Source organism: Magnolia sinica, chromosome 18, assembly GCF_029962835.1.
Source record: "Magnolia sinica isolate HGM2019 chromosome 18, MsV1, whole genome shotgun sequence".
NCBI lineage: Eukaryota > Viridiplantae > Streptophyta > Magnoliopsida > Magnoliales > Magnoliaceae > Magnolia > Magnolia sinica.
The window spans coordinates 8928723-8954342 of NC_080590.1; the positions used below are offsets into that span (position 1 = coordinate 8928723).

Below are 25620 nucleotides of genomic sequence, written 5' to 3' on the forward strand. Positions count from 1 at the left end.
ATGAGCACCCACAGAAAAATCAAAACATGAGGACCACAGCAAAATTCCCAAAAATCAGGCTGTATTTTGGCCCCAATGCCTCTGAAACTTTAGGCAAACAATCTTTTGCTAGGGGTGATGCAATGGCTAAATTTTTGTGTTGAAAGGATTTGTGAATTGGGAGAATTGAGTAGCTCAAGTTTTGTGCTAGCAGTGAGGGACGCTTTGAACTCTTAGCGCTTCAAATTTTCTCTTTTAAATCTCTCAAGTCTTATAAAAGCAAGATTCCTATGTTCAAATTGCACCATTTAAAGAATGGTTGTGATTCTTCAACCACACACGTAGCATAGTTTTACGGATGGACAGGATTGATTGATTAGCGTATATGAGGGATCTTACGGATGGGCCCGCGTAATGGTCATCCATCCAGAGGAAAACTGGTGATGATCTCCTCCTCTTCTGGTAGACCTTGAATGGTACTATGATGTCCTCATCAATCTTCCACTGACTTTTGCATCATCCACGCCACATTGAAGAGACCTAGAAAGAAGTCCCGAACCTTTCAAGCGAAGGGGCAGTGGATCATTTTGGGAAACTTGATCAACAATCTTAACTAATTCCTCAATTTTATTCCTATTGTTACTAAAATTACACTCCTATACTCTATTTTAATCTGACTAATTTTAAATCCTTTTTATTCTAAAGCACCCATCCATAAATCTAGCTTTGTGTTTACACCTTCCCTCTCCTTGCCAATAAAAAGTATGCCATTTGCAAACAACATACACCATCTCTTCCCGCAGAAGCCTCGTTAATTCTTCCATAACCATTGCAAAAAGGCATGTGCTCAATGCCAAGCCCTAGTGCAATCCTACAATAATTTGGAACTCACTTATCTCTACAGTGTCGATCTTTGCATTTGTTACCTCTCTCTCATGCATATCCTCAATCATGTCAGTATATCCTCTTGAAAATCCTTTCTTTCCCAACACTCACTAGATTAGCTCTCTAGGGACTCTATCGTATGCTAAGTTAATAAAGCATGTAAAGATCCTTCCTACCCTCCCTATATTTCTCCATCAATTGTCTTAAGTAGAAAACACAAAAAATAATGCTATGGTTTGTATAAGAAACCCATATATAGAGTAGGACATCGAGCCAACAACCTATCTCTGCTTGAGTTCGGCTTGGCTCGATGCTCGAGCCTGACTAGCCATCCTGGCTTGGTTCCACCAATAGCTCGGGCAGCTCGAGCTGAGTTCAAGCTTGAGCTCTTGAGTGCTCGGACAACCACCACTACTAGCCAAGCTGCCATGGACAATGGCCGAGCTGTCATGGACAACAGACTCCCAGGGAGAGAGAGAGAGAGAGAGAGAGAGAGAGAGAGAGAGAGAGAGAGAGAGAGAGAGAGGATGCAGGGCCGGTCAAGTCAGCTAGGGCAAAAAAAAAGGGAAAGTGGAGGGAGGTCGGATAGGGCAAAAAAAAAGGAAAAGGGATTAAGGGCGAGTCGTTTGCTCGATATATTATATTATATATTTATATTTATATTTAATTTTAAATGTATATAAGTTGAGCCGAGTTGAGCTTGGGTAGCTCGAGCTCGGCTCGGAATTTTTTTGAACTAAAAAAAGGCTTGACTCGGCCCGAACCCAACTTTTGATTCGAGCCAAGTCGAATGAGTTAACCGAGCTAGCTCGGTTTGTGTCCTGCTCTACCCATATAGGGTTGTAGTATTGGCAAAATAACTCCATTGAATTTGTGGATATCTATATTTGAACCCTATGATTCATCCTGTGGGCTCTATAGGCCAATCAGATCCTTTTATGGGTCATCCAAGTCGATCAGTGGATCCCACAGTCCAACCATGTCATTGATTTTGTCTACATCTTCCATGAGAACCCTTGATTTGGTCCAATCAGTTCAATCTAGACCCTTTGATGTGATTTAGATTTGCAATCAGGACCTTTGGATGTCCTGTTCTTCTATAAGATGCATCTGATCTTAAATCAGCTAGCAATGGGGTTCAGTTTGATTTGATTATTGATTGGCGTTGATTCATCATATAGGCAGTTCTTTACTTCTTTTTTTCCTTTGCTTTTATGATTAGATCTTATCATATTGAAAAAAAGTTGGCAGTTTATGGAATTAAAAAAGGTTTAAAATCATAATTGCTGCATGTAACTATGTTTTTTTTGTGGTAAATGATTTCAAAAGTAAAATTGAAACAATAGTGATGCAGGATGTAATTTTCTATCCTAAAGTGATGTTAAAAATCAGAATTTCAGGTTAAATGAGCAATAAACCCTAAATTTTGGCAATCTCATATCAATCTGAACAGTAAGCAAGTGGACAATATGTAGGATCCTAGGCTAGTACATGCTCGGAATAGGGATGGTTAACATACTAAAGTTTTTAGTCCCAATGGGATTTAGAAACCCCGAAATTAACATAGGGATAGGCTATCAATCAAGGGAAATCACTTGCATCCAAGGGGAATTGAGGGGAATTTTGGGTTTGAGAGGGATTAGGGTTTAGGTAAGAAAAGGGGATTTAGGGTTATGAAAGAAGGGGGAAAACTATGGATTAGGGTTAGGGTTTTGTGGGGAGGCTTTGATGGGATGAGGAAAGGGTATAAGAGATCAAAACCACATGCATAGAAGGCCACGCACATGTGGTCGTACGGCTGTCCGTATGGTCTAGCCGTATGGACCATGGTAGTCCGTACGGTCGTACAGATGGATGGATCAGCATGCGCGGGTGGGGTTTGTGGTTTGGATAGCTTAGGTTGAGGGGTTTGTGATTTTGGATATAGGTATTTGAGATTTGTTGGGAAAAAAAGGTGAATAGAGAGATAAGGATGAGAGGAATACCTTTGATAGAGAAGAAAGTAGCTAATCTTAGCTTCGCACCAAGGTAGTTGTCTCTTGGAGTTGCACCAAGAGATGGATTCACACCATTAAGGACTCCAATCACGAGCCACAAGAGAGAAATCTCAAAATTGTATTCAAAACACCATTAAAACCTAAGGTTCACATGTCCAAGGCTTTATAGCCTTTTGGGCTACAAATGACCAAATTGCCCTCTTAGATAAAAATTGTTCCTAATATGTCCTAAGTACACCAAATATAAAATAAGTGTACCGAAATCAATGAAACATGAAACTAATCATATAATCCACTAAGATAGCATAAAAAGATGTAATCCTAAATATATGATGTCCTTTGTAGAAGATGGCCGATGTAGGGATATGGGATGACCTAATCCTAGATGCATGTATAATCAGGTTACAGAATGTTCAAATAAATACACCAATTAACTAACCATTTCTAGTCAAAGGGATTTGGTAAATTTCAAAACAAAGATGAGGTCATTCCTTCAGGATCATGCCCCTTAGCATAAAATTGCGTAAACAGCAAAAAGGGAGGGCCTAGGGATATGAGGATATCCCAGATCTAGCATAAGTCAGTCCACAGTCAAGTTTGGATCTGATTCCACTGACTAACTATTCTTCTTTTTCATTCAAACTAGAAAGGGAATATTCAGAGAGGAACGAAAGGGGTGAAGAATAAAAGGCTCGAGATGAAGAAAGTACAGGTCCTTTTGTCGTCAAAAGAAAAAGAGGATGATTCTTACCTTTTCTTGCACCTCGAAGATCTAGAAAGAAGGAAACTTGAAATCGGGGTGGAATCCTCAACACCCAATCCCGAAACCCTAATCTCTCGAATAAAGAGGAAGAAAATATATGAATTTCTATTCATTCAATAATAATGAAAATAGGGTTTCTCACAATGTATATATAAGCTATGGAAAAAGTAAAAGTGTACCAAAGTCCCTGAAAACAAGAAAAATAACAATAAAAGATGAAAAATAAAGAAAGCACAATAAAGCCCCCGAAATAAGAAAAAAGAACGAAAGTGCCTAAAACTAAAACACCCGTGTGGCAGGGTGCGAAATCCGACCCATGGATCTATGTTCAGGGTGCGGTCATGCCGCTCCTGCACTCGTAGCACATCAGAAATTGGGCCCGATGGACCCGATGTCCATCCACATCAACTCCTTTGCTCCGGTACTCTGTCGATGATGTTTTCTCCTTTGGTATACTCTAAAGGGTGCACCACTGATGTCTGCATCAATGACTCACGATCAACGGCCCGATCATGTACTCCATCCGATCCAATGGTCCGATCATCTCATCCATCGAATCTGACGGTCCAAAACATTCCCTGAAGTAACCCACATGCGTCTTCCGGGTGTGGGGTCTTCCAGATGCTCGTACATGCAATATGGGGTCTTTAACATGGGTACTCACCTAGCTACTGAGAGACTGGGCCTGCCTCCTTTGATACGTGCGTAAAGGTGTGCGTGATGTGATGTCCCCATCAAAAAATTGTAAGCATCTGATTTCTAGTGCATCAGAAGTGTGCCCTTAGTTGAGCATGTATCCAACCAAATTATTGACAGTTATGTTTTACATACCTGCTTTAATAACCTTATTCGACAATGTCATGGAAAGTGCTTCTTCAGATTTGTTATTCTGCAAGCTTTGTTAGTGGCCAAGCCTATCTTCTTTTAGTTCAGGGTGGTTGAAGTTTCTTTTGCTTCAATTGCAATGGCTTTTGATGCTAGTAGCTTCTAAACATCATCTTCTTTTTCAGTCTTTCTTTCTTTCTTCTTCTTCTTCTTCTTCTTGAAAGGATGTTTTATGCGGCTGCAGTTGAATTTTTAATGCTTCAATGGGGATGCATTGTTGCCCATTCTTGATCATATGCGGTCGTCGGCCAACAAGGCAGAATTTTAATGCTTCAAGGCAGAATTTTGTGCTGATTAAAGTTATTAATTCCTTCTCTGCTTGTGTTTCTCTACAGAAGATTGATGAGAAAGCTATCACTGAGGTTTTCCTGAAGGTATTGGATAATTACATCAAATGGTGCAAATACTTGCGCATACGCCTTGCATGGAACAGGTAATTAATCCTCAAAAGTACTAAAGCTATTTGAAATTCCTCTGCTTCCATAGTTTGTCAGTAGATAAGATTATCTTTCGCAGCACAGAAGCAATCAACCGGGACAGGAAACTTATTTTGGTTTCTTTATACTTCCTCGTCTGGGGTGAAGCTGCTAATGTTCGTTTTCTTCCTGAATGCATTTGCTACATATTCCACAATGTGAGTATTTTATGATACCGGTTAGCAGTCACTGTTTCTCTTTCTTTTCCTTTTATGATTGATAGTGGTCACTGCTGCTTTCTTTTTAAGTTTTCTCTTCTATATTCACCCTTTGTATATGGCATTTGTGTGGCTTGTACAAAATTAAGGATATCAATTGGCATGTTACTGCTTGTTATGTATAATTGTTGATGTGCAAATAAGAGCACATTTCTTTAATTATACCTCATGTGGTACAAATTTTCATATATTTCATTCCATGTTTATAAATCAGTAAATGCTTTCTTAAACAAAAGTCATTGTATGACAATAGATACAGTTGCGTATGGTATTTAGTACTTGGCATATGCCTCTTTCAGGTTTGCATTGTCTTGTCAGGCTTTCAGAAGCGGCTTATATATATGTTGCCTTAATTCTCAGATCTGTCCTTTGCATGTTTGGGCAGACCAAATTAATTGGTTTGTTATTTAAGTACTGAGATCTGGAGTTGTTAATGCCTACATTGATTTAAATATTGATAGTATTGGTGAAGATATTGGCTGATACTATCGAAATTGCATGTGGCCAATCTGATATACAGGGGGAGTTATTAAATTACCCTGTATTGCAGAAAATATCGCAATGTGTTGCCGATATATCGGTACATTGCTATATTTTGCCAAAGATCTTTCATAAAATCCCCCCTTGCTGTCAATATATGTGATACATTGCGATATACATTGGTGATACATTGCAGTACTTTCCTCTACTGGAAATTCAAAAAAGAATATGCAAAAAACCCCCCACAAAAATCCATTTTCGCCTATTTTTTTGGGGGAATCTATTTTTATATTTGTATTGTATAATTTATGAATTATATGAACTCATTTTGGATATAATTGCATTATTTCTGTCAGACAACGTGTAGTTTAGGACCGTATACAAAGGAAACTTGTTGTGCATACTTGGGTTTTTTTTTTTTTTTTTAAAATTTTAATTTTAAATAATTTTTGGAATTCCAAGTGTGTAATCATGTCTCTTTCAACATATCCTAAAGTATTATTGAAAAATTCCATCATTTCCCAGTGATTCCCTCAAACAGCGGTACATTCCTCGATACATGCGATACTGACACGTTTCCATATCCCAAGGGTGCAATATGTGCAACGATACCTATATTTAAATCACTGCATTCCTATTTATGCTGTATATATAGACACATGCTTGCTTATATGCATGTGTATATGTGCAAGTGCGATCATTTTATCTCATTTGTCCTCAGTTTTTGTAAATGAAATATCATCTGTAATTTACAGATGGCAAAGGACTTGGACGTGATATTAGACCAATCTGAAGCTGTGCCACCTAAAAGCTGTAAGGGCGAAAGTGGTTCTATTTCGTATCTGCAGGAAATTATCTTTCCAATTTACGAGACAATGGAAAAAGTTAGTGCATCTTCTATGCTACTTTTTATTTTTATTTTTTTATGGATGTATTTTAAGTACTTCTCATGCTATCTGGTTTGCTTGGACACAAACAACTGGGAGATGGAAATCTACATTATTAGGGCCTGCTACTCTTGAGCTGCTTATTATTCAACAAAAACCGAAGTAGATAATATCAGTTTGCAAACTTTCCACTCCCCAGCTGCTTCTAACGGTATGATGTAAGATGCAAGAATCAGGTCTCTACATAAAGGGTCATTGGTTATCAAGTAACATGGCTATTCACAAAACTTGATGCTTATATTGTTGGCTACTAAAACTGAAACTGCAATGTTAAAAGGCTTGGCATTGCAATTCCTGCAGCTTTTCTGCAAAACTTGGGGTCTGATCTCCCATAATAAGTTAAATGATTTTTTCGGTTTCCATAGCTATTTAATAGGATGTTCATATTCTATTATAATACTTTATCCAGACAAAGCTCTACTAACATATTTAGTGTTCTATTTCCCTGTTGGTGAAAAGTGGATAATTCCAGACCACAAAAGAAAGGACCCTTGAATAACTCTCCTGCTTATCCATAGCATAGTCCAATGTGTCATGTTAGTAATCTGTATGGCGCAGAAAGATCAGCAAAGAACAGAGGCAAAATCAAAGTTTTTAGATGTGCGCAAAAAGAGAATGGAAGTGGCATGATTATCAATTTTCATCTTTAACAAAACCCTTGCTTCATGAATTGCGAGCCTGAGACTTTTCTCGTTACTGGGATTAAGTGTTCATGATTCTATGTTCACAGACAATTAAAATTTCCTCCCTGCAGTTGAGTGGCCATTAAGGAAAACATGGAACAATTGGTCCTTTGGAAACAGATAAGGTTCTGTTAAGTGGTCTGTGGAACTCATGAAAGGGTTATTTTCTTATGTGGTCTGCAGTACTCATGAAAGGATTATTTTCTTAAGTGGTCTGCAGGTCTTATGAAAGGATTATGTTGGCCCTTCATAACTAAGGAATTGAAGGGAGCTTGCCATGATGCTCGTAGGAGATGCTGGAGGAATGTGCTTGTTGCCTTTTATTCATATGACATGGACTACCCCTCCTAGTGGTGTGGAAGCTTAATTTTAATGTTAATTCCAATGGTAACCCGTGTCCGCCAAGGGTCAGGGAATCATTAGGGATGGCCTAGGGATGATACACCATGCCTATGTGGGTTAGATTGGGATTGTGGATTCTAGCAAGGCAGAGTTGACGGCTGTTTGGTTGGGTTTGAAAGTACCTTTCTGTGCATGCTCCCTCTTAGTCATCAATGGCGATTCTGCCAACACCATTAATTGGCCGGTCTCCCAGCACCCCATCCTAGGTGGCCATCAATTGTAGGAAATAAGGGAGCTGAAGGGGACCCAATCCATATCCTTTGTCCTTGCCAGTAGGGACGTTAATGATGTAGCAGATGATTTAGCAAAGAAGGGATCTGGTCTCCAATCTCCTATGATTGGGGATTCCCCATGTTGCAATTCCCTCTTTCTTTTAATATGTTTTATCCATACCTTCAGAAAGTTAAAAAAATAAATTATTATGCATGTTGTTATGCTTTTTCATCTTGTTTGTTAGAGTTTTTACCTGATGCCCTGTCCATAGAGGTGTACATGAGTCGAACTGAGTCGAGCTTGGCACAACTCGACTCGGCTCGGCTCGGTTTGGTCAGCAGCTCGAGCCAATTGAAGCCAAGATCGAGCTGAGTTCACCTGTCTAGCATTTTTCACAAACACAAACTGCACCTTCATATTCTCACTATATGTAAAACAGCTGCAACAGTTTTACATGTATTTCTTCAAACACCTTGTAGGTAACATCAAAATCAAGAAAAAATGTATTTGTTTCATATACATAGCTTCCTTGCCACCAGCTTCCTTGCCACCAGCCGACACTTCGTTGAGTCATTTCATCGAACGCTTGGTGAGCAGCATCAATATCAAAGTAACCGAGTCACCGAACTAGTTCGATCCGAGTTCGATTCGAGTTGGGGTTCAATCCGAGTCGAGTCGAGCTTGGGCAAGCTCGATCTCGGTTTGAAAATTTTCTGAGCTCAAAAAAATCAGCTCGACTCGGCTCAAACTCAGTTTCGAACCTAGTCGAATCGAGCTTTTTCGAGTCGAGTCGAGTCGAGCGACCTAACCGAGCTAACTCGGTTTGTTTACAGCCTTACCTGTCCACCCACAACTAGTAATTCTGCAATGAGTTATTTTTGACTGCTACAAATCTATTGATGTTCTGGTGATGGAGAACCAAGTTGATAGTACATATTGAACAAATCTAGTCATGTTAAAAAAAATGAAAAAGAGTTTATTTAAGGCCAAATCCGCCTCTGGGTTTTAAGAATTAAATTTGAAATTGTTTATCAAGTTTCGTAGAAGTTCCTGGGCGATTTTTCGATCACTTCCCTCTTTTTGATTTCTGGACGTGGATGAAATCATTTCATTTCATTTTTCTTTTATATATACAACATTGGATATAATTGTGGTTTTTACTTCTTCTTCTTCTTCTTCTTTTTTTAAATTTTAAATTTTTAATTTTTTTTAAATTTTTTTAATTTTTTTAATTTTTTAATTTTTTTTGCACTGGGAAGTCAAGGCTAAGGAAGACCAGTTTTATGATTGGTCTTAGTTGATAAGATTTGAATTAGGAGCTTCCCATGCAAGTAGATTATTCTGCTACTTTTCCCATGCAATACCAATATCTGTTCAAATACAACTTTAACAAAAAATGCATGTCTTTCTATAAAGAGCATGTGAAAATCACACACACACACACACACAAAATCAGATTGGAGGTTAACTTGCGATACAGATTAACATGCATCAAGCACCCATGTTAGATAGTGTCTCTGAGAATTACTATTTTATTCTTGTAAGCTGTTCAGTTTTCCGGTCCGGAATTATTTAAAACTTCCATGGAGGAAGAATCTTGAGAATTAAAGGTAGCGGAACTGTGAGAGACACCACGAGGGGAAGTGGAGCTGTAAGGGGTCTTTCGGGCTGTTGTCAGAGCAGAAGTTCCAAAGGGAAAACTTTGGTGAGGGGGGACAGCCTTGCTAGCTGGTTGTCCAATGGATGTCAGGACTCAAACCTCCGAGAAGGGATGCTAAAAAAGAAACAGTGATGAAGATGGTGATTCCATTGCCTTGGGAAAAGACAAAGGCAAGGGTATTGTCGGACGTTGTTTCCACATTGTTGGGGGCCAACAGTCTTAGGAAGAAGAAGGGCCTAGATAGATTCAAGCTGGCAGAAGAAAGGGTATGGTTTCTGGTAATGTCGAGAAAACCAAAACCACCCTCAGGGTTCTTCCTACTCTGTTTGTGAAAGGTTTTTCTTCAAATGGCTGCTCGTCAATTTCGCTAGTCTTTGGGAAAGTTGGTGAGGTGTTGGAGGTGGTGATTCCTCGGTTCCGGGGGTCGAGGTCCCACGGGGCCTCGCTTTCGTTCGTATGAAGATGGAGGTGGATACTAGGGCGATCATAGTTGCCAACTCTGATGTTCCTTTGGGAGACGAGGTGACCATTCTAGGTAGAGCTGGGCATGTCTGATCTGATTCGGTGGATCCGACCCGATTCGAATCGAACCGACAGCCTGGATCGGTACGGTTCGGGTAGGATCAGGCAGATCCAACTGTTTATCGGGTCGGGCTTGGATCAATGTCAATGTGGATCGGACCGATTCGAAATCCGATCCGATCCGGGCCATACATGCTGTGTATTTTATAGTTTCTAGTAAATTTTATTTTATACATGTATGAACACTGATGAACCAATTCTTAATAGCATACTTTCTTTAGAGAAAATAAATAAATACACTATTATTCTAAAGAGTGGTGAAAATGGAAAAATGGGGAGTTGATAAGAACTTACATAGGTTTTGAGCTAGTATGCTGGAAATCATGATTCTTTTGCCATGAGAGTTGCAGAGAGAGAGAGAGAGAGAGAGAGAGAGAGAGAGAGAGGTGCAGTTCAAAGGTTGCTTGATATGCAAGGCAAATGAGCAGTAAACGGGAAGCGGATTGGCTGGTGTACCTCACACCAGCTATATAGCTGCTATATTGACGTCAGCAAGTTCTGTGGGTTTGATATCCAAACTGTCCATCCATTTGGCGAGCTTGTTTTAAGGCTTGAGACAAACAATAAGACAGATCTAACTATCAACTGGACCACACTGCAAAAACTAGTGGGAGATTGAACGTCTACCATTGAAACCCTTTTTGGGGTCACAGAAGTTTTGGATCAATATGAAATTTGTTTTTCCTCTTCATTCAGGTACTTGTGACCTTATGAACGGATTGGATGTAAAATAAACGTTATGGTGGGCCCTACAAATATTTTAACGGTGAAAATCATTACCTCCACTGCTATTTATGGTGTGGTCCAGATGATCTTTGGATATGTTTCATTTTTTGGATAATGCTCTAAAATGATCTCTAAAAATAGATGAACGTTGTAGATATAATCAATACATCACTGTGGGCCCCATGTAACTTTGATCTCCTTTGAACCGTGCGTACAACTCGGAGCTCAAGGAGCGTTAGTGCTCGGCTTCGCACGACACGTACCTGGCACAGTAGTACTTGATGGGAATTACAAAACTTCTTCAAGAAGCAGATTTCGTACTGACTCAGTATGTTTTTATCGTACCGAGTAAATTATGTGGGGCCCGTCTTGAATTTTATCCACATGTCCATCAGTTTTTCTTGATCATTTTAGGGGTTGATACTAAAATTTAAGTATATCCAATAATCAAGTAGATCGCACCATAGGAAACAGTGGGAATAATGATTTCCACACCATTGAAAAAAATGGACGATCCGAACCTTCCCCAATCCGATCCGACTCGGTTTTTCTGACCGAGACGGACTCGGATCGGTTCAGGCCAGCAGGGGTTTGAATCGGTTCGAGTCAGATAACCCGGACTCGGTCCCGGTTCGAATTGAGTTCAGGTCGGGCCCTGCAGATTTCGAACCGAGTCGAGTTGGACGCAATCCGATCCGACTCGGTCCGATGCCCAGCTCTAATTCTAGGTATAGAATGATTGATACCTTGGATGTCACTTCGCATGTCACGAACAGAAGGGATGCAACACTGGTCCACAAAGAGGATCATATCCTCCACGCAAGAATCCTAGATTCTAAAGGTTAGTGCGACAACTTTATCTTTGAGTAAGATTTAGAATGGACCAAGATATGATCGATAGCGTGGCTAGGAAGCTTGGAATGTCCTTTGAAGTAAGCGATGAAGATGTGGTGGCTCTGTATCAGTTTGTGAAACAACGTGGTTGCTTGGGATTTTGGCGTCCCATGAGGCGCACTTTGAAAGGTCAAAAGTAATTGTTGAGGCTGGATTGTTCAGTTAATTACGATGCAGGCTTCATGATCAGCATTTCAACCAGGGGAAGACGGGCGAGGTCAGTTTCCCGATGATAATTCTTATTAGCTGGAATGTCAAAGGGATGGAGAGCAGGGAAAAGCACACCCAGATCAAGGAAGCTTGCAACAATTCAAGAGCCCAGATAATCACCCTTCTGGAGACTAAGCTCTCCTCCTTCAACAAAGCTACTTTGGATTTTGTCTGGGGTTCCAAGTCTAAGGACTTCATTTACTTGGATGTAGTGGGATCCTCAAGGGGTATTTTGGTAGCTTGGGACTTGAGAATTTGGAGAAAGGAAGATAGCTAGTGTGGTGAGTTTTCAGTTTCAATGGTTTTTTGTGAGATTTCTTCTGGCTTCAAGTTGGCTGCTCACGGTTGTATATGGTCCATGAAAGGCAGAGCAGAGATCCAACTTCTAGGAGGAGCTTAAGTTTATTCCCTCGAGATGGACGATCCCCTGGTGCATCGGAGGAGACTTCAACGCCACCCGATTCACATATGAGAAGTTGAATGGGTCTCAGATAACCAGTACCATGAAGGAGTTCTTAGAATGGGTTCAGAGGTTTGATCTCATCAACGTTGCAATGTCTGGAGCCACTTTTACATGGTCCAACAGGCAAAGTTCTCTTGTGATGTCGCGGCTGGACAAATTCTTTTCTTCTCTTGATTGGATGGACATTTCCCATGACTCAATCGAAAAAGGCTTCCTCAATTATTATTATTATTATTTTTTGAAATCAGAGACCTATTTTGCTCGATTTAGGTTTTGATAGCTAGGGCCCCATACCTTTAAATTTTGAATTGGCGTGGTTGGAATTAGAATGTTTCTCCAATCTCGTGAAGGGTTGGTGGCAACCCTTTCAGGTCAAGGGACCAACTGGTTTCAGGCTGCACAAAAAGCTGAAATTGTTCAAAGGAAAGCTTAAACGCTGGAACAGTGAGGTGTTCTGGGTAGAGAAAAATTGATGATAGAGATCTTCAATGAGATCGATGCTCTCACTCTGAAGGAAGGGGAGGTTATATTTGGTGAGGTGATAATGTGGAGAACTCTTCTTAAGGCCAACTTTAACTTCCTCAAGGAGGAGGAGATCAAGTGGAGACAGCGGTCTCGGGCACTATGGCTGAAGGAGGGTGATAAGAACAATAGATTTTTCCACAATATAGTGTTGATAAGAGCTAGAAATAACAGGATTTGCTTCCTTCTTGTAGATGGGGTAAGGCTAGAGGAAAGAGGACATCAAACATGGTAGTTGTGGACTTTTATCATAAGCTTTTATCCAAAGACTTGTGGGAGTGGCGGTGTCTTGATCATTTCCATTTTGATTGTCTATTAGAATAGGCAACTGGTTGATTGGAGATGCTTATTTTCGGTGATGAGATCAAGGTTGTAGTGGACAGTTTGGGGAGGGATAAAGCTCCTGGACCAGAAGGTTTCCCCCCTGCCTTCTTCCAAGTGTTTTGGAGTGTGGTGAACACAGATGTCATTGCTTTCGCTGAAGAGTTCTTTGACAGTGGTCTAATCCCAACTGAACTTGGAGCTTCCTTTATTGTGCTGATTCCTAAGATTGAAGGAGTGGAGGGTTTGAAAGATTTTAAACCTATAAGCCTCCTAGGAAGCCCCTATAAAATTCTTGCCAAAGTGCTTGCTACAAGATTTAAGGGGGTGCTGGGCAATGTAATTTCCCCCACTCAAGGGGCTTTGTGGAGGGGAAACAAATTTTGGATACCGCACTTATAGCATCCGAGTGCTTGGACTCTTGCTTCAAGGAAAAGAAACCAGGAATCATTTTTTAGCTTGTTGTGGAAAAAGCTTATGTCACGTTGATTGAGATTTTCTAGACTATATGTTAGGAAAGATGGATTGTGGGTTGAAATGGAGCTCGTGGATGTAGGTGTGTTTGATTTCCAACCTTTTCAATTCTTCTCAATGGCTCCCCGAAAGGTTACTTCAAGGCATCTAGAGGTTTAAGGCAAGGTGACCCTCTTTCCCCATATCTCTTCCTTGTGATAGCGGAAGCTTTTAGTCGAATGCTCACTAGGGGATAGGAGTGTGAGTTATTTTCAGGATTCAAGGTGGCCGCTCTATGGGATCAGATATCCCATCTCTAGTTTGCTAACATGCGATCATTTTTGAGATGTTGACGAAGACATGGTCGACTACTTGTGGAAAGTGGTCCTATGCTTTGAGGCAGTTTTTGGGCTAAAAAAACAATGTTGGTTAGAGCAAAATGCTGGGCATCCATTTATCCAAGGAGGAGACTTTTGAGTTCGCTTTCTCATTAAGGTGCAAGGCGGGTTCCCTCCCCTCCACTTACTTGGGGCTCCCAAGGTGTTCGAAAGGATTGAAAGGAAATTGTCCAAATGGAAGATTCACTATCTTTTCTTAGGCGCAGACTCACCCTAATTAAGACAACCGCCTCCAATATGCCTTCATGTCTTTGTTCAAGTGCCCTCAATCAATTCATGCGAGATTGGACAAGATGAGAAGGAATTTTCTTTGGAGAGGTTCAATAGAAGATAACAAGTTCTACCTTTTAAGTTGGAATGAGGTGTGCAGGTCGGTTGTCTATGGTGGTGCGGGAGTGCAGGATCTCTCTGATATGAACTTAGCTCTCCTTGGGAAGTGGTTGTAGAGGTTTGGAATGGAGGAATGGGGCTTCTGGCGCAAAATTGTTGCTAGTAAATCAATATAATATTGAGGAAGGGGGGTGGGTGACTAGTAGTGTTTTAAGTAGCGCGTAGCGTATAGCGTAGCGTTTGACCCTCCATAGCAAAGTAGTGTAAGCTACATAGCGTATAGCGTAAGCTACAGATACTAAATATTTTTTAATTAAAATGATACAATTTACAAAATGCATATTTTATATGAGTTTTTAGTGCGAATCTGGATTGTCAATCACATATTTCCATACAAAATCTCTATCTCCTTGCCTTCAGACATCTCGAAGTGTGACTTTTTTTTTTCTCCTTATTTATTGAAACATCACAAATTCACAATATGGACCACAATTTGGATGGTCCGGATTGATCTAAGTGATCTATCCACGATATGGACCACAATTTAGATTGTCTAGATTGATCTAATGTAGTGCCATGTGTGATGGGGATGAGTCACACCCATTGAAAAATAGGTGTTGAGCTAGCATAGAAGAAAAACCTAAAAAAAAAGAAGAGATTTCAAGTAGCACACACTACTTGCGCTACACTGTATGCTACACTACATGCAGCATACACTACATGCATCATAGCTTACGCTACCTGCATACACTACGTAGCCTTTTAGCGATGCTACGCGACGAGCGCTACTGAAAACACTAGTGATTAGAAGGTCATCCATGTGCAAAGCCTCCCACATCTGAAAATTAGTGATTGGCTGACGAGGGGTTTTTAAATGTGGGTCCATTTTTTTGTGGGGAATGGCTCCAAAATCAAGTTCTAGAAAGATAGTTGGTGTGGGGCCACCCTGCTTGGTGTTGACTTTCCTATCCTGGCTTGCGTTGCTCCAAGTGGGGGCATGAGAGTGTCAGATTGCTTCTCTTTTTTTGGTTCAAATGTCTTTTGGGCTCCTCCGTGCAGAAGAAACTTGACAGATATTGAAGTCGACCAGTTCATATCTTTGCTTGATCGTTTGAAGTTGGTGTACCCTATGGGGGAGGGCGACTCCATGGTTTGGATGGCGCACAACTTGGGCTGATTTTTGGTGAAGTCTTTCACAAGTTGCTTTGCAATGAAGAAGGCACATCCTAATAGAGGCATGCTTGTCATTTTCGGTTCTATGGTGCACCCCCAAAAGTACCCGCTTTCACTTGGTAGGATGGAAAAGAGTTCTCACAATAGGCAACCCGCAGAAGAGATCGTTGATCATCCCCCAATATGTGATGCGTCTGCGGGCAAGATGCTGAAACTTTTGATCATCTTTTCATTTTCTACCCTTTTATGATCAAAGTTTGGGAGCATTGCTTAGTGGCCTTTGAGGTGCATTGGGTAATGCCAGGATCGGTAAGGGACCTTGATGCAGGATGCATGCATGTGGGTAAATGATGAAGTGAGATCAATCAACAAATTAAATTAAATTATCAAAATCACAAATCATGCCAAAATCATCAAATATCTCAAGAATCCAATATGAAACTATGAATAGTCTAGGCCACAACCAACAAATTGCACCATGCGTGATTATTGAATACTAGAAATTAGGATCTAATGGATGTAAGAACACTCAATTAGCATATGAATAAGTCTATTTCAAAAGGGAAAGACTATTACTACCTAGGGTTTGCTCGATTAGAATGTAGACTAACCTAGGGTTTAAGGAATTTGGGAAAAATATGAAATTAGGGTTTGGACGGTTTTATTGGCTAAGGGATTTTGGGGCTTGAGTATTACTTTAGGGGAATTAGGGCTTTTAATGATTAGAGGTTTGGGGTTTTAGGTTAATTAGGGAAATTGGGATTATAGGGTTTGAGAAATTTGGAATTTGGGTTTTTAGAAATTGGGGAAAATAGGAAATTGGAGATCTAGGTTTTAGGGTAGGGTTAGGGATCAGAATAGGGGGTTTTGATGGGGGAAGGAAGGGAAAATCAAGGGATTAGGGGTTGTCCGTATGATCAGCCTAGGGGCTCACACTTGTGGCCGTACGGGCCCACGCATGGGTTGTTGGCTAGGGTTTTTGGGGTCCTCAGTGATTGGGTTCAGTTGGGGTTGAAGTTGGATGGTGAAAAGTTGAAGAAAAAGATGGCCCACTCTGGCCCACGTAGTGGTCACCCATCGTGCACGATCCAATGGTCCGATTGATGTGGGCACTCAATCCAACAGTCCAAACTCCTCAAGAATGTAGCCCATATGCATCTTCCTAGTGTAGGGTCTTTGAATATGCATCAAATGCATGTGGGGTCTTCAAAACGGGCCACTCGGCTCACTTGGGCCCACATAGTGGTCATCCATCCAGAGGTATACTGGTGATGATCTCCTCCTCTTCTGGTAGACCCCGAATGGTGCTCTGGTGTTCTCATCAAACCTCCCTCGGGCTTGGTATGGGGGTGGCGGGAGTAAGAGAGATAGTTCTAAGTCATTTATTACGTCACTGGCAATATGGTGGGTCATATGGGGCGAGAGGAATCGTAGACAGTTTCATGAGTCTTCCTCTCCATTTGATGTTATAATGGTTTCCATTTCATTGTTGGTTTTGGAGTGGCTTGCCGCTCTCTCTTCTATTTGTGTTTGATGCCACTCCCTTTTTTGAGCTGTTAGCGGCTCCTTTCGTTTTCTTGGCTTTTGTATTATTTCCCTGCTAAGTTGTTGCTTGCGGTTTTCTTAATAAAATTCCATCACTCTTCAAAAAAAAAGTTTTCTGGTCCGGCATCTTTATCTGGTGCATCATCTTGTTGTTCATGTTGACATTTCTCATTCTCATCTCTGCTGTATTGACAGGAGGCTGCTAGAAATAACAATGGGAAAGCTGCCCACTCGGCATGGAGGAATTATGATGATTTCAATGAATATTTCTGGTGCATCTTTCACCACTTTCGTAATTTGTTTTTTGGTTACCACACTTAAATTTCATATGATGGTATGTCTTCTTATTACTAATGTATTTGTAGGTCACCTACTTGCTTTGAGTTGGGTTGGCCAATGCGAAAGGATTCTTCATTTCTATTGAAGCCAAGGGGGTGGAAAAGAGTAAGTTCAGAGATGATTTACTGATTACATTTCTCCTTGTTTTGTTTATCTTTTTACAGTTCCAAGATTTCCAAGTTCTGTTAGAGTATTGCATTCGATTTGTTTCCTTTTAAAGCCTATTGAACACCTTGTATTATGGAGCCACCATATTATGTTTGATTAGGTCAGTTCAAATGAGATTCATGCCATGAAGGCTTGATGTGTACACATGTATCTTGGTTATAGTATGTATAAACTATTCTAAAAATAAATAAAAGAGAAGAAATATTAAAAAGAATCATACATATATTCTTTGTGGAAAAAGTAACAAAATCTCTATACCGGAGAAACAAAATCTAGTGGGTTTCTCTCGCTCTTGAGAAATGAATTAGAGTTTCTATGATGCTAATCTCAATTGAGGTATGAACTGGATAGTGAGAGAGATTGTGGGTTGGTTGTCATAGTTCAATGATATTACCTACATTTAATTTATAAGAAAATTTCCTCGCTTATATATTACTGTAAATGTGTATAAGATCATGATGTAAAACCAATATTTTTGCAATGCTACTGTACACCTTTGCTAGTATAGTTGCTTCCTTATGTGAATGCAAGAAAGATCTCCTTATATTATGTTTTAATCTTTTTTATCAAAATTTTATTCCTGAGTGTTTAGCACTTTGTAGTATGGTGGACAATTATTGTATGGTATATTCATTTGATCTCATTCTTTAAATTGACAGACAGGGAAGTGCTCTTTTGTTGAGCACCGGACATTTCTTCATTTATATCGGAGTTTCCACCGCCTATGGATCTTTTTGCTCTTAATGTTCCAGGTTTAGCTTTGTTACATTCATACTTTCATGTTTTTTTAAATGATAATGTTGTTTCTATTTCATTCTTAATTACAGCTTTCTTTGATAGACTTAACAATTGTGAGCTTGATCGGGTATCAATTATCCAGGGCTTGACTATCATAGCTTTCAACCATGGAACTATTAATATGGATACTTTTAAGGAAGTGCTTAGCGTTGGGCCAACTTTTGCTGTGATGAGCTTTCTGGAGTGTATGCTGCTTTTCTTTTCACATAATTTATTTAAAATTTTCTATATTTTGTGGTATTCTAATTGTGATTTCTTTCTTTTAATTGCGTTTGGCATCATATTTTCTTTGTTACTTCTTTTTCTGTCTTTTTCACATCATATTCCATTCTGAATTTGTAGGCTGCTTGGATGTCCTGCTCACATTTGGGGCTTATTCAACAGCTAGAGGCATGGCGATCTCAAGGCTGTTTATTAGATTCTTTTGGTTTGGACTCAGTTCAGTATTTGTAATATATATCTACATGTGAGTGTAGTATTATGTTTGAAATTTACATTTTCATATTGTTGTGGCAGACCCATGGTCCCTTTTTTCTGTTGCTGTACAATAGTTTTTGGTATCCTTGTACTCATACATGCTTCCCAAACTGCATTGCAGGAAGGTTCTAGCGGAAAAGAATAACCGGAACTCAGATTCTTTCTATTTTCGGATTTATATTCTTGTATTGGGAGTTTATGCTGGCATACGCATATTTCTTGCTTTGCTACTTAAATTCCCAGCTTGTCACACCTTGTCAGAGATGTCTGATCAGTGGTCAATCTTTCAATTTTTTAAGTGGATTTATCAGGTACTTTTATCACTCAAAATTTGATTTTTCTTTCCTATTCCAGTAGTTGGCAAGTTGTATTTCTGTGCCAGATATATACTGCTAGAAGTACATGCCTTAGTTACTTAATTTGAGGAAAAATAGATCTAGAAGTTGCTTATGCATCTATGCTGAACAATGTTCGTGTCCTTTAGGAGCGATACTATGTTGGACGCGGTCTTTATGAAAGGATGAATGATTACTTCAGGTACGATGTCCATGGGGTGTTGTTCTTATAGTTTGCAATTGTTGAATCTTGGTATCGAATTCAAGAATATGGTTGCAGGTAGCCAAAGGTTGGAGGTCTCCTTTCAGCATGTGGGCTGCTCTGCAAATGATAGCAGGGATAGCCCGGTGAAGGGAGGGGCCTCCAGCAAATCCTTTTGGATTTCTCATTCCAATCTATGGGGGTTATCCTCCATCCCTGCCGTGTCTCGGGGACAGTTTGTAAATCTGTTTATCCTTTCGCTTTTGCTCGCTGTATTTTGCTTTTATTCTCTTTAATAAAATGCTTCATTTATCAAAATAATCAAGAATATATCTAATTTATGATATTCCTGAGTTGTTTCTTTATGATTTTTTTTTTCATTGATATGGTGTATGATTAGATTCGTTCTGCTTCTGAAGAAAGTTCATTTATTTATTCTTTGAGTGCTAACAAATTTTATTAAAAGCACTACGCAAGAGAGAGAACAGAAGGGGAAGGGATGATGATATATGATCATACTCCCGTTCCTTTTCAAATTACCATATTGCCATGAGAAACGAAAGATGTCACAGGATCATATGGGGTTATTACAAAAATTAGGGTTTTGTTGTTGATGTTATCATGTGAGCTCCCCCAAGAGCTAGTTGGGTTTGTAGTGTGGTTTAGGAAAGGTTTCCATGTCAGTTATGGGTATTTTATGTTAGTTTTTTTTCTCAAAATTAGTTTCTATGCTATCTTGGCTACCAGGTTATCTTGGACATTTACTAAGTTAGCTTTTTAGGTAGGGATTTCTTTAGTTTTATTTATTTATTTATTTCAAAAACTTTGGATTGAGTTAGTTTTAGTAAATTTTAGTTGTAGGCAAGTTTTATGGAAATTTAAGTATATTTAAGTATATTTTTAGGATATTCTAAATTTTCCTACCATGGTAGCGAGTTGAGTTGGGAGCGTTGAGACTTGGAAAGTTGTGTTCTAGAGCTGTTTAAGTGGTTACAATCTGGTAGAAATGTGAAAAAGGTGGCTGATAGACTCGCTAAAGAGGGATGATAAGAAGGTCGCTCTTTGTTGGCCATTCAACGTGTCTTTTGTAATGTTTTTGTGGTTTCTTGAATACAATTTGTATCCCGAAAAAAGAGCTCCACAGGCATTATTATGGGTTTGAAGATGATTCCTTCTTATGTTAATTGAACAGTTTATGAGTTCTTTCTCCTAGCTGCACCCCCCTCCCCCCCCCCCCCACACACACACAAAATTCTTTTGAGTTGTTTCTGGCGATTTGTCTTCTTTCCATACACTAGGGATTCTATAGCTGGATCATTGCGTACGTTGGAAATGGTTGCCTAAATGATCTAAAATCAAATTCTTTGAAACAATTTCACAAAATGCCAGCCTTTAAAAAAGTACACTTTTGCAATATTTTCTAGACACCCATTATTGAAATTTCTACACAACCTGATTTATATTTTGGGACATAATTGGAATTTGGAATCCTCCCTTGGAAGCTAGTCGGTCCCAATCTTGGGTGAGAAGAAAAAGAAATAGGCACAGATATGAGAAATTTCACTTCTTGATTTCTGGAGGTGATGTTGCAAGGTATAAATAGAGGACAATAGCGTCTACACAAATCTACAAGCGTAAGGATACAAAAGGGACTCCTACCTGTCTACTATATATAGAGATACAAAAGATCTACCTTATCTATACATTCCATTTTTGCATTGTAGGACAGTTGGGGTCTTTCAACACAAGCTGGTGCATGTGTATCTACCATGGCCGGCTTGCTTACGTCGAGCATTTCCAGCAATGTTGATAAGAAGAACATTGACCAACCGATCCTCTCCTTAAATGAGGGATGCATCTCTTTAGATGCCACCTTTTTCTTGAATGAAATGTTGCATGGCAGCCTTGTTGTCACAATATCAGCTCGTTGTTGTCTCACCCAAAGTATTTCACAAGCATTTCAAGCCATGGATCTATATTCTGCATTTGCATTGGACAATGCTACCACAAATTGTTTCCTACTCTCCATGTTACAAGGTTGCCTCTGACAAACAAGGTGTCCCGTATCCGTCACGATACGGCCGTATTGGCCGATACGTAACAGTAACGGCCGACACTGTTGCACGATACGGGGTCGAAACGGCCGTTACGGAATTCTGTGACTGTAACGGCCGTTACGGGCCATAACGGCCGTTATGGACCCGTAACGGCTGTTACAGGCCTTGGAAAAAAAAAAAAAAAAACCTTTTTTCCTTTCTTTTCTTCTTCTTCTTCTCCCTCTTCTTCTTCTTCTCGGGCAACTGCGGTTGCGGCCTTCTTCTTCTTCTCTCTCTCTTCTTTCCCTCTTTCCCTCTTTTTTGTTCTCTTCTTTCCCTCTTTTTTCTTTTCGGTTTCCCTCTCTCCTTGTTTTTTTAATTATTTGCAGGTGTACCACACACCAGCTAGCTGCCGTAGGTACGTGTCACGCTAAGACGAGCGCTGACACTCCTCGAGCTCCGAGTGGTATGAACGGTTCAAAGGAGATCAAAGTTATGTGGGCTCCACAATGATGTATTTATTATATCTACTCCGTTCATCTATTTTCAGAGATCATTTTAGAGCACTACCAAAAAAACGAATTATATCCGAAGATCATCTGGACCACGCTAAAAATAGTAGCGGAGATAATGATTTTCACCGTTAAACAATTCGTAGGGCCCATCGTAACGTTTATTTTCCATCCAATCTTTTCATAAGGTCAAAAAGACCTGAATGAATAGAAAAAGCAAATTTCATATTGATCCAAAACTTCTATGATCCCTAGAAGGGTTTCAATGGTAGATGTTCAATCCCCCACTGCTTTTTGCAGTGTGGTCTACTTGATAATTAGATCTGTATTATTATTCGTGTCAAGCCTTAAGACGAGCTCGTCAAATGAATGGACGGTTTAGATATAACACATACCTCATGATCAAACCCGAGTGGGCCCCACCATGATGTATATATTTTATCCACATCGTCCATCCATTTTGCCACGTCATTTTAGGTCAGGATCCAAAAAATTAATAATATCCAAATCTCAGTGGACCACACCATATGAAACAGTAGTTATAGAATGCTCACCATTAAAAATTTCTTAAGGTCGACTGTAATGTTTATTTTTAATCTAACCTATTAATTGGGTCACACTGACGTGGATGAAGGGAAAACACACATGTCAGCTTGATCTAAAACTTTTGTAGCCCCCAATAAATTTTTAATGGTGAACGTTTAATTATTGTTGTTTCTTATGGTGCAGTCCACCTGAGCTTTGGATGTGCCTTATTTTTGGGCTCATGCCCTAAAATTATTTGGCAAAATGGATGGACGGTGTGGATATAGCACATTCATCACGAGTGGGGCCCAAAAAACTTTGACATGTGTGCTACACTTAACAATCCAAGTCCCGCGTAATTCGGGCCCTTAAAAAATTGTACATGAGACATATATTAACTTAAAATTTACCAATTAAATTATGGACTGCAATTAGGGGTGTACATCGGGCCGAACTGAGTCGAGCTGGGCTCAACTCGGCCCGGCTCGGTCACCAGCCAAACTAGCCCGAACCCAGCTCGGCCTGGTCACCAGGCCAACATGTCCAGCCCAAACCCGGCCCGGTCAGCAATCGGGCGAGTTCGGGCCAGTTTTGGACCCACGATTTGGACGGCCTTAATTTTTTGACTCTGCTCCATCTACTCCATGGGAAGAGCTTTGGCAGGTAACTTGAACGGCCTTGATTTTTGGGAAGGGCTTTTGTCATATATTTTTGGGACTTTGCTCCATCTACAAAGGGACCCACGATTTGGACGGCCTAGATTGCTGTAAATGGTTAGGGTAATTGGGTAAGAATTTAGGATATATATATATATAGGCCGAGTCGGGTTTCGGGCCGAACTGGAACCTATCCAAACTCGGCCCGAACTCAGTTTCGGGCCGAAGAAAATGGCCCGTCCCGACCCGAACTTAGTTCCAGGTTGGGCCGAGTTAATTGGGCTAGCCTGGTTCGTGTACAACCCTAACTGCAATTGCTAACTCTCAATGCCAAAATCAAATTGTTTGAATAGTTTTAATTGTTAATTTGTGGACTTTTATTTTTTAAAATAGGGCCTTTTGATTTTTTTCATGATTCACTATCCAATAAATGTCCACCAATTCATAAGTGAGATAATGGCAATAAATTGCATGAATTTGAGGCTGATTTGGAACATAGATTGGTCCTCCAAGTCAGCCCCAAATTGACAACGCCATCTACATGAATTTAATTTCATTTTTTTAAAGAACTATTGGAAGAAATGACATCAAGTTGTTAAGTATATAAATTAGATATTTAGAAAATTAAATATATGAATTTTGTAGTCAAATTCAGGTTACTTGCTTCAAAAATTAATCAGATAGTCCGATACAACTTCTCACCAAAGAGTGGACTGTTACACCACCATAAACATGTTCCAATTTATAAATGAATGCATATTTGGAATGCTTAGAATATTCTGGATTTAATCCATATTTTTTCATATTTTTTTGGCAAAAAAAATAAAATTGCACCGTTACGCCCCCGTATCGCCGTTGCACCCCCGTATCCGTATCGGTATCGGAGGGCATCGTTACGCCAACCGATACCGATACGGGATACCTTGCTGACAAACGTGCAATACCCTGAAGTATATCGTCTATCAACAATTGATCGAACCCTATTAACATTAGTGTATCTTCAACTCACATGCCTGTGCTTCGTAGATAACAATCCTCTACCCATTGAGTAAGTATTCTATAGGCAGCTTCTAGATGGGTTATATGAGATGGAGGGAAGGAGGGACGAAGATCTAGCACATAGGAGAATCAATCTACATAATGACCATGTGATGGAGACATTAAAGGACCTACTCGGGTGTACTAGAGACGGATGCGACCACACACATCAACGCAACTCTCTTTGTGAATATGAGACGAGTTCCAGATGGGGCCTGCCGAGCTATTTTGAAGACCCCACATACATTGGACGTGCATCAGGAAGACCTCACTTTGGGATGATGTATGTGGGTTGCTTGGGAGACAATTTTAGTCATATATTTTATTTCGTGTTGATTCGACCGTTGGATCTTGTCAATTAGGCTATCGGGCCACCGGATCTCTCAGGCATGGACCCCTTGGACCCTGATCTTGTTTCATTTATATATATATATATTTTATACTTGTTTTAGGACTTATTTGATGGTTAAGATTGATGGTAAGTGTTTTATTATGCTTATTTTGGATGATGGGCCATGTCACTCAAGTGAGTGGCATATTTGTAATTTTTTTGAAAGTTTAATAAAACCCTAATGGAGCTTGAGAAGAGAAAGGAAAAATGGTTTTCTTGCGTTGAAAGTGTATTTTCCTCTTTGTTTTAGGGTTTGTAAGAAGCCCTACCTTCCAATTGAATTGTGGAAGGGTAGAGGCTTGCTTGGTGGTGGATTCCTCCAATGTGCTTTCTTCCTCTTTCTCTTCTCCAACAAGGTATTCCACTTATTTATTTATTTATTTTTTCTTCATTTCCTTCCCTTACATCTCTTCTAAACCCTTCGAGACCCAACCCAATCCACCTCTTTTCTTTGTTCCTCTACCCATCCACAGGTGGACCCGCACGTGCGTCCATACAGAATGCCACGTGAGGCCTTTTTCTTTTTTTTGGCATTTTTCCCTCCATGATCCCCTTCCAAATCCTACCTAATCCATATGTCCTTTAATCCCTAGATCCCTAATTCCAAAAATAAAAAATAAAAAAATCCCAAATCTCAATCCCTAAATCCCAAAACCCTAACAAAATCTGAATTTTTGAAATCCCCTTTCCAAACCTGATTTTATTGGCGTCATTATCTTTTCACGTTGTTGTTGCACTACACACACTAGATTGGAAATCCCTACTTCCAAGTGGGCCACTCTCATAATATTTTATATTTTCGTGCGCCGTGTCTGTGATAGCCTGGGCTGTTTGTGTTACAAATCTGAATTTTCTGAATCTATTACGTGGATATGTTTTGTTTTACATAGTGAATGCTGAAATTAATGCGCAATTGATCTCCCATCTTGCATCCTAGG

General features: G+C 39.9%; 1 protein-coding gene across 3 annotated transcripts in view; it reads left to right on the forward strand.

The window, feature by feature from the left end:
- LOC131233872 (callose synthase 10) overlaps nucleotides 1-25620 on the forward strand; it is a 114704-nt gene that overhangs the window by 25992 nt on the left and 63092 nt on the right. For 2 of the 3 annotated variants that reach the window (XM_058230703.1, XM_058230701.1), the window contains exons 8-17: nucleotides 4845-4942; nucleotides 5026-5143; nucleotides 6439-6567; nucleotides 17401-17477; nucleotides 17571-17649; nucleotides 18372-18464; nucleotides 18593-18695; nucleotides 18853-18976; nucleotides 19109-19298; nucleotides 19472-19524. In XM_058230703.1, coding sequence (XP_058086686.1) covers nucleotides 4845-4942; nucleotides 5026-5143; nucleotides 6439-6567; nucleotides 17401-17477; nucleotides 17571-17649; nucleotides 18372-18464; nucleotides 18593-18695; nucleotides 18853-18976; nucleotides 19109-19298; nucleotides 19472-19524 — 1064 coding nt within the window. The remainder of the gene's footprint in view (nucleotides 1-4844; nucleotides 4943-5025; nucleotides 5144-6438; nucleotides 6568-17400; nucleotides 17478-17570; nucleotides 17650-18371; nucleotides 18465-18592; nucleotides 18696-18852; nucleotides 18977-19108; nucleotides 19299-19471; nucleotides 19525-25620) is intronic. The other variant, XM_058230702.1, reaches the window with a different exon arrangement.